The 17,750-nt window shown below is 42.9% G+C and overlaps 1 protein-coding gene across 1 annotated transcript; it reads left to right on the top strand.

Annotated features, from left to right (window-relative positions):
* Positions 1–1,209: 1,209 nt before the first annotated feature.
* LOC124802821 (fork head domain transcription factor slp2-like) lies at positions 1,210–6,791 on the top strand. The gene has a single exon (XM_047263827.1). The coding sequence runs from the start codon at positions 1,798–1,800 to the stop codon at positions 3,094–3,096; it is 1,299 nt and encodes a 432-aa protein (XP_047119783.1). The 5' UTR covers positions 1,210–1,797; the 3' UTR covers positions 3,097–6,791.
* Positions 6,792–17,750: the final 10,959 nt, after the last annotated feature.

Below are 17,750 nucleotides of genomic sequence, written 5' to 3'. Positions count from 1 at the left end.
AGACCTGCAGTGAAGTAACGGAAAGGGTAAAGAAATAAAGAACCCTTCTAGACCTGGTTAAGAAAAATAAAGCAGACTGGATGGGAAAGGGCAGAGAAAAAAGGAAGAAGAAGAATAAAAATGCTGAACGAAGTGAAAAGACTACGAAGCAGGATTGAATGGGTACAGCAATGGAGTCAGGAACCTACCAATAGGCAGAACGTCATATGATGATGATGATGAGGTGCACGTTAAACTTTTATAAGTTACAGCAAAAGCAGGCCTACACCTAAAAGGATTTTAATGGGGCTGACGCTGGCTGCGGGTGCCTATGTATTTGTATTAGATAAATTTGGTGTTTGCCATTAGAACTTCGTTAGCCGTGTTGCGCGCGCAATTTCCTATTACGTACTCTTCCCCCATCTGACGGCTCACAGTGTGAGTATGAAGAAACAAATTTTAATCATCACATTATCGTAAAGCACAGACCTGAGGGAGCTCCTGCCTTTGCGAGCAGATCCGATGATCCAAGTCTCAGCAGTGCCAAAGATAGTAATGTCCAGCGTTGGTATTCGGCCACATGAGCTGACTAATTACTAGCGGAAACACTGTGAAGATCTTTTGTTACAGTGAGCTGACAAAGGTGACGAATGCTGGCGCCAGACTGATGTGGCGCTATTTAGGCAGGGATTTACACCGATACGCCGGCGATCGAGCGTCGGATTCGCTGGCGCATATATTTTGTAGTCCGAAAGGGCGCCTGGCGGCCCCCATTAACTCCGCCGCAGCCGCCACGGGGACCACAGAACGGGTTTTCCAGACTAATAGAGCGGCCGCCACACCATTATTACGCCGGGAGGAGGAAAAGGGGGGCGCAACCCGTCCTTCCCGACAGCTACCGGTCGCTCCTGGTCTTCCTTTTTTTCTCCCCCTTCCGTTCTTTTTATCTTTTGCGCTCTGCCGACACCGAGTCGCCGCAAACAGCGCCGCGGTTCGCCGCGCCGCCGACCGATGGCGGTGAGGTGCCGCGCCTTCCCCCACCACGCCGCAACCGGCCGGCGCTCCTCATTGGCCGGTGGGCGGACGCGACGGGGATCCGGTGGGCGGTGCCAGGCGCCGCACTGGCTGTGTTCCGCGGCGCGGTGGAGGGGGGGGGGGAAGTCGGCCGGAGTTCTTGTTTGCACACAGCTGCCGGCCAACAAGCGTTTTGTGTTGCGCGGCCGAGTCGAAAACAGACGGAGGCCGGCGGGCGAACGAAGAGGAAGCAACGCAGCTCCGCCACTCGTCCTCCGCTCGCACGCGCCCCTTCAGAGTGTGCGGCGCGCGACTGGTCTTCCGCAGCCAAGACACAGCAGCCGTGGGCGTCGCGTCTCAGCTGTTACCTCTCAGCGAACAATCTTGTGACATTCTACCGTGTGGTTTTTAGGAATAGCGTGGCTGTTACAGGCAAGCAGCTGTTCCGCGTGTGTTTCTTCGAGACTTTGGCACAGTGCTGGCAGATTGGACTCGCTCGTTACTTCCTTACCGTACACGAGGCAACTTTTTTCTGTCGTGCCCTCTCGTACAGTAGCGATCTCCGCTGTGGTGCTGTCCTGCTGCTACTTCGCTGGCTGAGTCAATTAACTAGGGGCACGCGATTCAGCGCTCCATTCACGCCGGCGACCAATTGGTGACTCATACGGCTCGCAGCTCACGCTGAATCACCAGTACTCGGCGTTCGCGTGGCAGTTCAGAGGATCCGCGAGATTTTCCCTGGAGCAGGAAACGGGACCAGCTCTCTGTGCCGGAGACGGATGTGGCTGTAGGGGCTCGGCAGCCATGGTGAAGGTGGAAGGACCGCTACCGCTGCCCGTCATGGCCCGCACGCCGCTCAAGTCGTCGTTCAGCATCAGCTCCATCCTCCCAGAGACGGCAGCGTCGCCGTGTGGCCGGCCGTGCAGCCCCCGCCTCGCCCTGACGCCCGACCTGTCGGCTTCGGACTCGGAGTGCAGTAGCGACTTGGACGTGACAGGCGGTGCGACTCCGCCGCCCCTCGACTGCAGCCGCCAACACGCTCCCGCCGCCCCCAGTCCGCCCCCGGCGGCAAACGACAAGGAGGGCGACGCCGGCAAGGAAGCGAACAAGGACGCGGCGGCGGCGGAGGCGGGCAAACAGACGGAGGAGAAGAAGAAGAACGAGAAGCCGCCGTACAGCTACAACGCGCTCATCATGATGGCCATCCGGCAGAGCCCCGAGAAGCGGCTCACGCTCAACGGCATCTACGAGTTCATCATGAAGAACTTCCCGTACTACCGCGAGAACAAGCAGGGCTGGCAGAACTCGATCCGGCACAACCTGAGCCTCAACAAGTGCTTCGTGAAGGTGCCGCGCCACTACGACGACCCGGGAAAGGGCAACTACTGGATGCTCGACCCCTCCAGCGAAGACGTCTTCATCGGCGGCACGACGGGCAAGCTGCGCCGGAGATCGACGGCCGCGTCGCGGTCGCGGCTCGCCGCCTTCAAGCGCACCGTCGTGCTGGGGGCGGCGGCGGCGGCGGGCCTCTACTCGGGGGCGGCCGCCGCGTCGCCGTACGCCGCCGCGGCCGGGGGCGGACCCGCGTCGCCGTGGGCGCTGTCGCCCGCCGCTCTCTACTGCGGCCCCGCGGCGGCGCTCTACCACCGCTACCCGTACCCGTACGCCGGGGCAGGCTTGCTGGTGCCGGCCGCCGCCGCCGCGGCCGCCGCCGCCGCCGCCTCCTCCGCCGCCTCCGCGTCGCCGGCGACGACGCTGGCCAAGCCGACGCCGCTGCAAGCGTCCGCCTTCAGCGTGGAGCGGCTGCTGGCCGCCGACGGGCCCGCGGCGCCGCCCCCGCACGCGCCGCCCCCGCACGTGCCGCCCCCGCACGTGGCGGCGCCGCCGCTGCGCTACGCCGCCGCCGCCGCCTACCACGACTTCTACGCGACGCTGCGCTCGCTGGCGGCGCCGTCGCTGCTGCACCACCCGCACCCGCAGGCGCCGGTGCCGCCGCCTCCGCATCCGCCCCCGCAGCCCGTTTGCTCGGCCGCCTCCAGCCCGGAGCCGCGGCCCGCGCCCATCTACAAGCCCGTCACCGTGCTCGCCTCCAGGCACAGCTAGGTACAGCCGTGATACTCCTAACATTTTTGTTACGTTATTTATTGACTTTCGTTTACCACCGCTATGTTACAAACTTTGTCATATTATTACGACTCCCTTTTTTGCAAGAGCGGAAATATGCCTCTGTAATAGCTTGCCTAGAATATAATTAATTATAAGGATGTGAGGTAGCAGTTCTCATATTTTACAGTAATAATAGCATTCGACTGTTTTCCGTCTCACTCACGACGCGATTCTTGAGACAGTACTCTCGTCAGGCTGTCGAAGTTAGCTACTGATAGCAATAGCGGTCGAAACGCCGTAAGTTTTACATAATGACAATGTGGTCACAGCCCCAGAAGAATTTTGTTGCACTGTGACAATGGCCGCGGAAGCCTACGCTTACAATCAGCCCACGATGTTCAAACACTGAACACGTGTTTGTACGCTTTTTAGTGTTTTAACGTCATGAGCTAAATTTGACAACCTGATGACTGTCACAGATAAAGCGTTGTTGAGTCGTGTGTAGAACAGAAGACAGTTGTATGCTATCAGTCACAAACGATAGCTTGACTTGCCACACAAGGTCGTGCTTTAGGTCTGCGACCCTTGTACGATTAGTCTAACTGATCACTCTCTCAATACTGCTTCAGGTCGTTAAATAACTTTATTGTGCATTTCTATTTGCGATGTTTTTTTCTGACAGTTTGATGACGGGCTATGCCCGAAAGGCGTCGCTAAAGTTTTTTGTAACAAGTGAATTCTTCAGTTTTGTTTCCACCTGGAATTGCTTGCTAGACGACCATTTTAAATAATATCCGAGGTAGGAGGAAGGGCAGCATCGGTCGCCCACGTTTAATGTGTTTAATGCAGATCGATTTCAGCTGCTACTGCTATGCATGCCCAATTTTATTTAGAATGAGTCGTCATGACTCGCATACAATTACACTAAACGCGGATATACAGTGGCTGAAATCTATCTGCTTTAAACAGATTAAAAATTTACGACCGATGGAGCCCTTCCTCCTACCTTGGATGAGTGAATTATTGTTGTTTAGCGACATGAAGCAGCGTCAGAGCGTGCTCAGTTAAGCGTCTATAGCGGTCATCGACCTAACGACAGACTCTCATCTACTACTGACCGTTGTCATTCATATTTCAACTTCGTAGATAATCTCAAAAAACTATTTACTCAATTTTGGTATGACAATCAACTGGTGTTGTTTGACTTTTAACTTGGATAGCTTCCCGAGTGCTGGGACTCTATAATTGTCCATCTCACTTATGAAAATATAATCATTATAAACCTGAAGATGAGTCCATACTGACATGAAACAAGTAGTTGTGACAAAAGGCACCTTCATACAGATATGCGACTTTTGGAAATACCTCATAATTCTTCACTTTTCATGATAATTTAAATCGTTACTGAGTGCTAACTGTTTTTGTATTTTTTTCCCCACAATGTCCGTGAGCTGTGGTTGTCCTCCGCAGAAAGTTGTTTGTATCTCTAAAAATGTAACAACGAATCCTTCATAAACGTTACTACAGTAGCAAACGATTCTATGTATTTGTCTTAGCGATGCAGTGTCAGGTCACACAAATGGTACTATTGTCGATATCGTCAGATCTCTCTTGCTAGCTCTACTTTCTATACTTGGCCGAACAATGCGTTGGAATAAATTGATCCGCTTCCACTCTTTTCATAGCGGTTTTACGCCGTGCTCATTTAGAAGTATCAATTTCATCATCAGGACTTCAGTTGCTATGCAACTGACTGCAGTGTCATGTCAACATGCCAGAATTTTGGTGCTTTATTTCGTTTACCACTATGTAGTAGAGGTCACATGTTGAGGAAGCACACTGTCAATTTTGAAAACTACGACTTCGAAATATACATAGACATAGTAAAAATGCTATGAAAAGATAGTGTTCTTAACTTTTCCATCATCAGTGTGTGCCTCCCTCAGGACTTATTCGTTTGACTAGCTACTACGTAAAGTATTAAAAAATCACCTGAAGATGACTTGGTAATGAATAGAAACCTTTGATGATACCATTTGTATGCCTGGTCTGTGTAATAGTATACATGTTGCTTTTAATGGACAGCGATTGGTTGACATTATAATTTACACTATTACTTAAAGTGCTTCACGTTTTGTTAGAGGCCTCCAATTATCAGGTGTCTACATTTACGTATATTTTTAAGTTGTATGCCCATATTTGTTGACTGTTGGTGCCATAGGGACCAGTATTGTGAACAAGTCAGCTCAATAGTCGACGCAATATTTAACAGTAAGAATTATTCACTGTGTTGTTGTATTGGAATCCTGAAGATATTCCGAAACGCTTAGCGTAATAAGTAATTCTTAAAATTATAGCGTGATATTGTTCCTATGTAATAGTATGATATCATACTTTAAGATAGTCTTGTTCCTAAAATTTTTGCCGCTTCTGAAGCGTGCAGTAAAATCCGTTTCATAAGAAAGTTTCAGCTCCACGCTGTAAAATCATTAGTAATTTCATTCAAGACAATCAGGTAGTTCTGTTTGACAGACGTCTATGTGTTAAGTCCTCCTCTTGTGAATATTCTACATGACTGTTTGTACTTATTTTCCTATCCACTAAAATCACTGTCTTTCTTTACGTCATGAAATAGACGTGCGCGGAAGACACGATATTTTACCCATTGTCACATTTATCAGTTTATTTGTGCTTCTCATGCAGAGAAGCGAATAAGCTGAACCACGCCATAATATTTATTAGCATGAACAGTCATTCACTCTTCCCAAAATTGTAGATAACTCTTTTTCCAAAATTGTAGATAACTTTTTTTCACAGTGTAATTCATTTTTGCTTTTTTTTGTCCCTCTTACGACGAGAGCGCATAATGGAGACCATTGTATCATTGCATTGCTGTTTATAACGTAGCTGTAACAGTCTGTGATACTTACGCGTCTCATCAGGGATGCAGACGAGGTTAAATACTTGTTTTTCACAAAATTAATCTTAATTCTTGATTTGATCCCACTCCGGCTTATCTACGAAGAGTTGTCTTAATTTAAACATTCAACACTAGATCGTTGCTATTACTAAATAAAATAACATGACATAAATAAAATTTTTTTGTGTCTCGTCGAGACTTCGATAATGTACGCCTATTTATCGTCTTACTTGTAAAAACACTGACCGTATCTTATTAACTACTGTTAAACATCATGTAAGGGAAAATATCTATCACCTACGGCAATGCAAAACATGTTTCTGAGAAGGAAATTCATGAATTTCTCTGTGTTAACTTTTTTTTTTTTTGCTTTTAGATTGATGTAATGTATTTTTAACAATTTGTGAACAGGTCTTGTGTGATATGTACAGTCATGCTACACGATAACTATGACCAAATCTTTTACCGTAATTAAAATGTTTATTTTTTCCTGGAACTGTTTCATTTACGTTTTTGTTCGTGAACATTGTTTAACGCATTTTTCGCTCTTGCAAACGTGTGTGTCTAGTGTCATTCTTGTTGTACAAAAAACTTTTCATGTATATTTGTGTATTTAATTAGCGTATATTGTATATATGATTGTTTCGACGGCAGATAATAAATTAAGCACATAGACCTGTCAAATATTTACACACAGGTCGGCTATGTAGATGAAATGAAACGTATTATTTTTATTCGTAAAAATAAACTTTATGTGATACATTAATCAGCATTCAAGGTCTATTTATTTCTCAACTCCCGCTTAACATTACATACATTTAAATGCTTAATTTTGCTTGGTACATGGGAAACAGTAAGAAGACGAATAAATGGTATTTTCTGTTTCATAAAATTTCCATCAGAAGCCTGCAAGAATATTGGAGTGATAAGTATAACATGATGCCTTTCAGGAATTTTTTGAAGATATCATCATTGAAGAGATTTTTGATTTTTCAAAAATAGCTCTGTATCGCACGCGGTACATATGTTCGCTTTCTCACATATTATACAAACGGCTTAACTGGTGTCATTAACTTCTTTTCAGTCCCCAAGGTTATGTCGTTCTCTGATTATTTTAACTGTCATAAATTAAAGTCAATTTCAGATGCTAGTTCACCCTAACATTTATTTTCTTAAAAGATAATCTTTCTTCAAGGGCGCTTAATTGTATGTGTTCCACTACCAGGGGAAATTCAACATTTGATAACAGTAATGTTTGCTCACGAATTTTTTTTTTTTTTTTTTAGAAATTCTCCTCGCTTAGGTAGCAGTCACCATCACGTGCAAATAAAGAAAAAAAGATGTTGTGGGCATTTTCCTGTGTCAAAAGTCAGGAAAATATTTACAATTCCACCCCTCCGTAAAAGATAGTAAGAGAAATTTGTATTTCTGTTGGAGGGGCTTTTTACAACATTTTACTGGAGCTCCATTCATGGCACACCAGGTTCTTCATGAGATCGTGTGGAAGCCACCAAGAATGACGCAGATCTTAGGCTCTATCAACACCAACTACGTTGGTAAACTCCTTAGTTACCATATGTACAGTAAATATTTAGCACTATAGCGTCGCTAATTTATATACTGCAAGCCTAATAGGCCTCAGTTCTGACCATGATCATCATGTGTAAGCACCTCCCAGTCTCTACGATGTGAAGCTACAAATTTATACCACGTGCATAAACGATATTTTACACACATAAATATGTTAAATTCCAGGCACCTAGTTGATATTCATTAGTAATTTTAAGGGAAAACACACTTTTGGACTTGGTTATTTAATGTAGACTGTTTACAAAGTATAGTCCTAGATGTATTATTATGTGGCTAGGAATTTATGTCCCGAACGATAATCAGTGTAAGTTGAGACTTGCAGAAGTAAACAACTTCGAATTACGTGTTTTGAGATGATTTTTTTTAGAATTATAATAAAAACTATAGATTCAATACTAATACCGCTCGTTAGCGAATATTTTTATGTAACTGCTCCTCACCGCCACACTCAACCCTAGGTGTAGTAGGGCCACACGACCATACCTTTGATTTGTAGAAGTAATTACTCAGAAAACGAGTCACGTACGAATAAAATTGGGCTGAAGTTGCTCCAGACATCTCTGAGTTTTGCTGCTGTTACCCAATTTTCACCCACAGTCCCCACCTCTCTGGGAGATATGTGTTTCTTACCACCTCGGAAACTTTCAGGGGCATCCACAAAAAAAATGTCGCTACATTTTTATCGCAATCCGATGAACAGTATAGGGACACACTGAAGTCGAAGAAACAAACAAAAAAATTATACCTTAGAAGATTTGTGTTGGAGCAGATAATAAAGATGAATAAGTCATAGACAAATGGTACACGTTGTGAGGAAAACACCGTAACTTCCGTCTATTTAGTATTTTAACTACGCATGTTTACAGTTTGGAACACAACTGCATCAACAGAGCTTCGTTTCTAATCGAAAGATCTTCACTACGATATCTGTAAAGCGTATCTCTGAATTTTGCTGGTGTCAGCTGCATATGACATCAAATCTTCTAACACTGTTCACGCTGTTAAGTATGCTTCGAAACATGGACTGGCGAAATAAAAGCGCTATAGGAAAGATAGTAGGCGCACTTGGTTATTAAAGTATTCCATTCATTTTACTGTCTCAGTTTTTCCAAGAATGGTCACTACAGCGGAGATATTTGATAAGAATTTTTGCTGTTGTTTTTCAATTAATGTTGCTTATTCACCAAGGTATTTCGTAAGTAAATCAAAAACTGTTCATCACAAATGCTCTTCAGTTTGTCTGATAAATTGTTTTTTGATAAGTTTCCTTTAATTTACGTCTATGGTCACAAACGTTTTGTTAACAGATTACCAGTCTCGGTCTATAATGACCATCGTCAGATCTGTTTCATAAAAACAAAGTCCTAATGTACTGCAGCCATAGTGGCATCGTCAAATGCTAAATGCAGAATCAGCACCAGCATCGTGTACTAGTACTACTGACAACATTACTCGTGCATATGATGTTATTTATATATATTTGACGTGCTGGTGCTGATTCTGCATTTAACATTTGATGATGCCACTATGGCTGCAGTACATTAGGACTTTGTTTTTATAAAACAGATCTGATGATGGTCATTATAGACCGAAACTGGTATCTGTTTACAAAAAGTTTGTGACCATAGACGTAAATTATAGGAAACTTATTGTATATACGGGTCACTGTTTTATTCGCAACAATGTCGCAGCTTGTGAAATTGTTTTTTTATTTTCTTTAAATTACATTTCTTAATTTCATCTTCTGCACTTGGTTAGTTATATACAATATCTCTCATTAAAAGGAAAATAATAGGCAGTATACTAGCAAGATATATACCAACACTATCATCTGTGCTGTCTATTGCGTTAACATGGCATTAAAAAAGTGTAAATAACACCAAACACTGATTACGTAATAAAAGAAAAAACACAATGACAAATGAAACAAGAATATACAGAAAATAATTTAGGTGGCATATAGGTATAAAAAAAGGAAATCTCATTCTGTATGAAAAATTATGATACTACTACATACTTTCGTAATCGTCGCACTGGACTTCAAAATACTCTTTGCATTTCCACATTCCATTTAATGAACGCGAACAAAATTTCTCTCTTGAGTTATACCTTACACGTCTGGGAACGATTGTTCTTGTCGCTTTATCTCGCAGTTACAGTGGACTTATATTTAAATGTGTTCTCACCGTTTGTTTCCAACTGAATCTTAAGATTACTAAAGCTATCGATATAAAAGGGAAATGAATGGTTGCAATAGTAAGTAGATGGATACCAAACCACTGCGTAGTTAGTAAACATCTCTCTGTATTTTCGTTTCTATCGCATTTCACCAGACAGTGTTGCGATTCGATATTTGGCTTCCAAGAGCTCTGGGTTGTCCACGCTCAATACATAGTGGACAAATTTAACCAGATGTAAAGATAACCATATTGTGTTTTTAGACTACAAATCGCTTTGCATCTGGCAATAGCATCGGTCCTATACGAACGTGTTGTACATCGTTCTTAGTGTGAAAGCAAATCTTCCTTGAAGCTACTGCCAGACTTCATTAGCTGTGATGCAAATCTGTGTGTTAATGTGACTTCTTTGTTACACTTTCGACAACTGGATGAATCGGTTACGTAAATAGCATGTAGGTTACTATGGCCTCGCTCACAACCTTACACTACGTAGATCTGACATCTGTTGTTAGTTGATGGTTTTTAATATTGTTTTTGTCTTTTCAAATTGACTGAAGAAACATGTTACGTCCTCCAGCACAAGAGTACATCGCGTAGGATGAACACTATGGCAGTATCAGGGCAATGTAAGCTTAACCATACGTGTGTAGAGAGTCTTTCTTTCTGGGTACCATACGCGAACGGAACTGAAAGGGGGAAATGATTCTTGTGAACTGAGTCCCCTCCGCCACACACCACACGCCGGCTTTCGAAACGTAAATGTAGATAAGCAGTGATAAGGAGGATGTATTCAGGAACTTTGAAGACTGTTCATGTCAACCCCGACGCAGGAGACACACACTCATCTACGTCGGTAACTTGACAAGCTTGTGTATCAGACTGATTGAGCGGTCCAACGGAGCGGCTGTGGTCTAGTCATTGTCAGTGAGGCAGCCGGTGACAAGTGCTGTGGCTAATGACAGGCCGCAAGGCTGGCGGCTCGATTCGTTCTTAATTTGAGTACCTGAGGCGCTCTGCTTACATCGTGGTTCATTTCTGTTTTAACCGATTCAGTTCCACGCAAAAAATATTTCGGAACATGGCGGCTTGTGTGACAACATTTTTGTGGCGGTAGAAATAACATAGAAGTGTGTAGACGTAAGTCCTGCAGCAACAAGAGCTATTGAAAAATAGAGACAAATGATAAATTTTTTGCCCGCGATTATTGAAGGACTGTTTGCTGTTCTTCTACAAACTCAAACACCTTTCTTTTGCTACACTTCTACATTTACGAGTATTTACGTTTCAGACTCGATTCGCCTTTTGTATTAAGGCATCTTCAGTGGATTCCTCTGAAATAACTCAGTGTTGCTTTTACGTGCGGTGCTGTGCTATTTTAGATTATTTACATTCAAGGTGCCTTAATACAAAAGGCGAATTGCGTCTCGAACGTAAATAAATATTAGGTTACTGCAATAAAACGTTGTCTCAATTTATAAAACGAATATTTATGTAACTCTCCCGGAAAATGGCCATACATCATACTTGTTACTTGCTGTTCGATCGCAAGTAACAGTACGTATCTGTGTAACTACCAAAAAGCGGTCAACAGTAGACGTACGAAGGAGAATGACTTTTCCGATTAATTCTGTGTAAATAATGTTAGTCACAGGGAGCCCGCACCGTGAAACCTTGAGTGCCTGACGGCCACTGGGCTACCAAATTGCATAAACCAAGACAGGAATCGTGGGTGGCCGTTCGCAGGAACACAACACTCGTTGTCATGTTTCAGGGTACACTCAATCGTTCCTGAGCAGATAGCAAAGAATGCTCGTTTTGCTCATAGGAACGTGTATTGATGACGAACGAAACGTGGGCAGCAAAAACTAGCAGGGAGACTTGTTCACATTTGCCATGTTATTGGCAGAGATCCCCGACGAGCACGTTACTTTCTACAGCGACGTTTGTTTCAATCAAACGCTCAGAAATTTTTTTCAATAGTTTGGAAAATAAGAATAGATATTTTTAAAATTAAATGAACTTTTGAAACGTTCGGGGTGTACAACATATTTTTCTTCTTTCTGCTTGCTAATAGGAAATAGGAAACATAATACTTAGTTTCGGAACGATAAATGATACACGTCTGTCGTAACGCTGAGATTCGCGTCGGAGAGGCTGTTGCTTGACAACGGGCTTCAACGACATATTATTGTCCACGACGTTGACTGGCAATCGTTCAGTTGTTATACTGCACTTCCCCTGTAGTTAAAAAAATAATATAAGTTCGCATAATGATGTCAAAGTCTGTCATATTCAGTTATAATATCCCCTCTGTGCGTCGAATAGATGTTATTAATACGGTATGTGCTGTTAAACATTTAACCGCTGATTAGACTAGTATTACGACGCCATCCTTTGAACAACACCTCGCACTATGCCGATACCTCATTGTCCTACGCCTGGCTATCGGTGTGTAGATGTAGATGTAAACAGAGATATTAACGAATTACCTCCAAGATGGCCGTATGTAGAAACTATTAAATGTTTTACCTAGAGAAATCTCACGAAGATATTTTCTCAGCATAGATATGAACCGCCACGCTTTCTAATAATACGTGCAGACCCAGTTAAATGACCGTAGCACAAACGACATAAAAATGCAGGGGTCACTACTAACAAGGGAACTGTACGAATTCCCCTCACGATTTGATTCATACTGACAGTGTGTGCAGGGCACGACTAGGACCAACATATGTAAACAGACAGCTCTCTGCCGTTTCAGATAAAATCTAGTTCGAAATTTGTAGGCGTGCTTTTGTTGGATGCTTTGTAGGGCCGCTACTGTGCAAGAACTCTGCAGCCGCGCGAGCAGACGCCATGTCCCTGGACCGAATTTCGTTGCAGGTAGTACTTTCTCAAATTTCCGAGTAATTCTAACAACAAACTTATTGTAAGCGTGAAATCAACATTTAGTCACTCAATTATTATTTTCCTAATCTTTAACATGTAAAAAGGAGGAAAAGTTTTTTCTTGACGAGGCTGGAATAGTAAAAAAGAATATACGAGAACTTTCGATCAGTGTAGTCATTTTATTTATATTATTGTATATTTATTTGTGACAAGTATGATGTGTAACATGTGCAGCACTGCATGATTCAGGATGATACTGATGGTAAGAACATGGAAAACAACGATTATCGCGACATACGTCAGATGTAATAACTGCCGAATTTTCGCACAGCAATTACTTTTTTTTCCATTGTGTCTGTTGCGAAACAAACTTGGCTTACATTCACAAACGATTCTTGGTTGTCACGCAGTTTCGCTGCGGATCACGCATATCGAAGCATAGCACCGAGTATTGGTGCAGGTCACTCCCAAAAAGTTGTTGTACTGGCAGCGAGATTCGATCCAGAGACCAAGCGCTTAGTCACTCTGCTGCGGACTCCATGCACATGAGTGACCCTACAAAGCATGCAAGGCAAACACGCCTGTAATTTTCGAACTCGATTTGCGTCTTCCTCTTTACTCATATAGAAGTCCCAGACGTGTCCTATACACCCTGTCATACGCATCAAATAGATGAGGGGAAGTTCGTACGATCTCCTTTTAAGTACAAAAATTGTGGGTAGGTCTTGTTGCAAGGCGTAGCGAAGCATGACTGGATTCACATATCAAAGGTATAACAGCTTCCTAGTTCTCTATATACTGCGACGAACTTAAGCTTTTTGCAGCCTACTGTACCTACGTAAAGTGTTTTGACAGAGCGAGTTCACACTTGAATCGAGAAGGAGCAGGATCCCAACCTTTTTCACGCTATCAGAATTTAGATTTTCCGTTTTTTTTCCGGTCCTATTTCTTTTCCATTCGTTCATTAACAGCTGTAATACCCTGTTTCTGCTAGCTTTTGTATCGACGATGCATTAAGCCTAACATTCTACTCTTTGCTTCCAGTGTTTCTTAATACTTCAGCCAATTCGTTACAAAATTGCTTATGTATTCCATTTAAAGAGTCTCGCTTCCTTATTTGCTCACAATGGAGCCATCGCCAACTAAACTGCACACTCTTTCAAGATTAAAATTAGACAGTTTAAATGACAATTTACAATTCTACCGTGGCGGGTTACGATGTAGGGTTGAAACCGGCACTGCCAATGTTTTGGTACTGTTCATTTACGTCAAGGAGACGTTTTCAATGTACAAAAAAATGTCATTAAGTGAATGAAATCCGTTGCCAGTTACTTCGCAGATATCTAAGATGCTGAGCGGCACAATTACACTATTATCGCTCAATTCCGAACTAATGTAACATTTCTACAGCAAAAAATATGCATAAACAACTTTAAGACTAGATAGTCTATGACTACGACTATCATTAACAGAAATTTGCACTGCTTAACGTGAAAGAAATTATGTTGTCCTAGAATGATCCGCACAGGGGCATCGAGAGATCTGAATGTCCTTCCGAATTACGAGACAGGTTTGCCAACGAATGCAGTAAAATTCCACCAAAATACTGGCGACTGATTTGTGTATATATAAGGGACAGTCAAGTAAAAACGAGACAAATGGAAGAAAGTAAGAAACTGTTCATAATGTCAACAGTAATCGCCATAACTGTTGCTACGTTTCTCCCACTGTTAAGACAAGACGGTCAACGCCTTCATGGAAAAATGTTTGCGGTTGCCTACTGAACCCTGACTGTACCCATGTGTACATCTCTTCGGCCGAAAAAATCGACGAACACGAATGTGACTCTTCAGGGCTTCAGGAACTGGAAATCCCATGGGGAGAGTTCGAGACTGTACAGAAGATGTCGAAGCGCCTCCCAGCGAAACAACCCGGGCAACATGAGCACGGGAATTATCCGCAACAGAATGAATGCTGGAAAGGTTCTTTTGCTACTCTACAGAAGTTTCGCCGGTAAGCCCTTATGCATCCAAGCAGCGCCGGTATTTCCCCGTGCGATTTAGTATTTTTAGAGCTCTAAGCAGCGGCCGTCGATTTGCTTCGGACGAAGTGTTACACTCCTGGTTCCATAAAGGCACCGATTGTCTTGCCTGACACTGCGATAAATGAGTTAACAGCTATGGCGATATTTGTAAAATAATAAACGGGTACCTTACTTTTTTCTATCTGTCTCGTTTTCATATGACTGCCGTTTAGACTTTGTTCTATACCCACACCACTTCAAGATAAATGAGGCAAGCACGTACCTAAAAGGAAAAAAAAATCTTTACCGTTACATACCCGTACTTACCAATACTGCATACTACTAATTTACGTCTACATTTCTCTTCACGTGTAAATTAAGTGTGAATGTGGAAAATGCGCAATAAAATATGTGTGAGGGTTAAAATTTTCCTCAATTAAGAGGCCAATATTTTTTCATAAGACAGTCTCTTCAACGGCGATGGCATGAAACTGAGCATTTCCTTATTTGTTAACTAAAATTGCAATTATTTAGGTATCCCCCATGGCAATGGTCTCAGGTGTCTGTTTCATCTGCAGATTAAACACAAACAACAATATATTCGTGATTATTATACAACACATATGCGATTATTTTCTTTATAATTTATGAACGAACTATTCGCTACACACTAGTTGTGAGGTAAATTTTTGGGAGTGAGATAGCCGATACCATATTTCAGGTAATGGCTTGTAGGAGACTTCGACAGTTGTCAGATGCTTAGCGTTGATGCTATCTCGTCTACGTGCTGAAATCAAACATGAGTCAACTTTTCTCCTTGTGTGTGTTGCAAAAATGTGTAATGTTTTGGCGCTCTTGACGTAAAATCAGACCTCCGCTACGGCCGTCTCATACCAGTTTAGGAATTAGATTGAGCATTTGGTAACGAACAGTACGCGCTAGGTTGTCCTGTATGTAGCCGGAGAAAGGATGGAAAGAGGTTTAGCGTTTAATCTGCTGTCGACATCGAGGTCATCAGTGGCAGAACGCGAACTCTTTTTGTTTCAAGGATGGCATAGGAACTCGGCCTTGCCCTTTCAAAGGACCATCGCGGCATTTGACTGGAGTGATATAGGGAAATCACGGGAAATATACATCAGCGTGGGCGGACGCGGATTTGAACCCTGACCTCCCAAATACGAGTCTGGTGGGGTACACCACCTCACCTCGCTCGGCTGTAGCCGGTGATTCCACAGCAAACATAAAAATAATTTCGTGGATACACAAATTATAGATATTATTGCTCAAAATATGTTATAATTGTCGGGCAGTTTCGTGCTTTTCGCAGATGACCCGTTTATCTATGGGGTCGTGTTATTGGACTAAAAATTGTGTGTAGATCCCTGACGAACTAGAATCTTCGAACAAAAATTGATAAGTAGCTGTTAACATCGAGAACTACGGAACTATGCACTTTTCGTAAAGGTAACATGCACCAGTTTTCAAAACATGAACGAATCACAGCTGGAATCACCATGACATAGAAATACCTGCGAACTAACTTGAATGAAAATATGAAATGGAAAGAGAATATATTGTTCAAAGGAAATAAATGCCAGCCGTTGAGTCAATGCTAGGATAGTGGGAAAAAGTAGTCTGTATGCACGGAAGGCGGTTCGAAAACCATTTTTTCAGTCAAAATAGGAATACTGAAAGCGAGAGTCCGTATCACGTAGGGCTAAGAGAGGACGTAGAGCTCACACAACGAAATGCTGTCAGGCACTTACTGCAATAAGGTTATTTGAAAATCTTAACTAGCAAACACTTGAAAATTCTAGATATTGCGTCACGTCATTGCAACTACCAAAACAAATGACTTGCTGCGAAGCTCTACAAGACGTTTCACGAACTTGAATTTCGCCTGATACATCGCGAAAACGTCATCGAAAAAATTCAAAGAACCGATCGTCAAGGACTATAATAGTGATGTGGAGAGCGCGGATACAGAAATAGACTCCAACTAACAAGAAAATATTGCTTTCAGTTGAATGTTTTTCGTAAAGCTACTCAAAGTAGAATGCTAGTTTGCGCTGCTGTTCACTGAAACGACCAGTACTGAACTTGTAATCTGGTACAGAGCCGGGCACATAAGTTTGTACGTGTAGAAAACTTGAAGATGTGTTTATCAACTCAAAATGGTTAAACGAGACTGCAGAGGACTTTCAGACACAGGCCACTTTAAATACAGAAGTAAAGTTTTATAGTGGCGCCAAAAATAACGCTACTGGCTAACAGCAATTATGGTATAATCTACAGTTTAAAAAAATACAAAGAAATAGTCATCACAGACTTTTCGACGTATGTAAAAGAGAAACTCAAACGACGTTAGTCAAAGTACAAAGGAAAACTCAAAACCTGCCTATGCGCTGCTTGTATTGAGAAGGTGTCACTTTGTCCGTCTCTCATGCTGAAGGTCCCGAGTTTCGATACTGTAAATATTGTATGGCAACCGCGGCGAATGCTCTTGGCGCGCTTTACGTGAGGACGCAGGTTTGCGACAGGTGAAAAGAGAAAAAGAGGTAGGGCAGTTTAAAAGGGGAAGAGGAGGGATGCAGTTCTTAGGGAAAAAGGTGAAGTAGGAGAAGAAGTTGGAAATGATTGGGAGGAACTAAAATAGACGTGTGACAGAGAATATTGAAGAGATTAGGATTGGACTGTACTGAGCAACGCTTCCATTTCTTTTGGTTGTTACAGCTCTTCATTTATCAGAATTGAAACAATTAAAAAAGGAATCACATTACTGTCACGAGTGATGGGACTATGGACAGTGTATTGTTTCATGTCTTAAACTGTATGAATACGCGAATGCCACGAGGATGTAAAGTAAAAAATTACTTTCGGGGTCCCAGTTGCGCCGAAAGATTAAATGCTCACAATATTTCGAAAGACTCCTCCTTGGGCAATGTCAAATGGTGACAATGGCTGAGAAGCCATGGTCCGAAAGCTTTTGGCTGTCTAGCCAGTTGTAGTGGCAGGAAGCTCGAGACAATTTTATGTTAACAAATGAAAA

The sequence above is a fragment of the Schistocerca piceifrons genome, chromosome 6 (genome assembly GCF_021461385.2).
Source record: "Schistocerca piceifrons isolate TAMUIC-IGC-003096 chromosome 6, iqSchPice1.1, whole genome shotgun sequence".
Classification (NCBI taxonomy): Eukaryota; Metazoa; Arthropoda; class Insecta; order Orthoptera; family Acrididae; genus Schistocerca; species Schistocerca piceifrons.
This window is presented reverse-complemented; position numbering and strand designations above follow the sequence as displayed.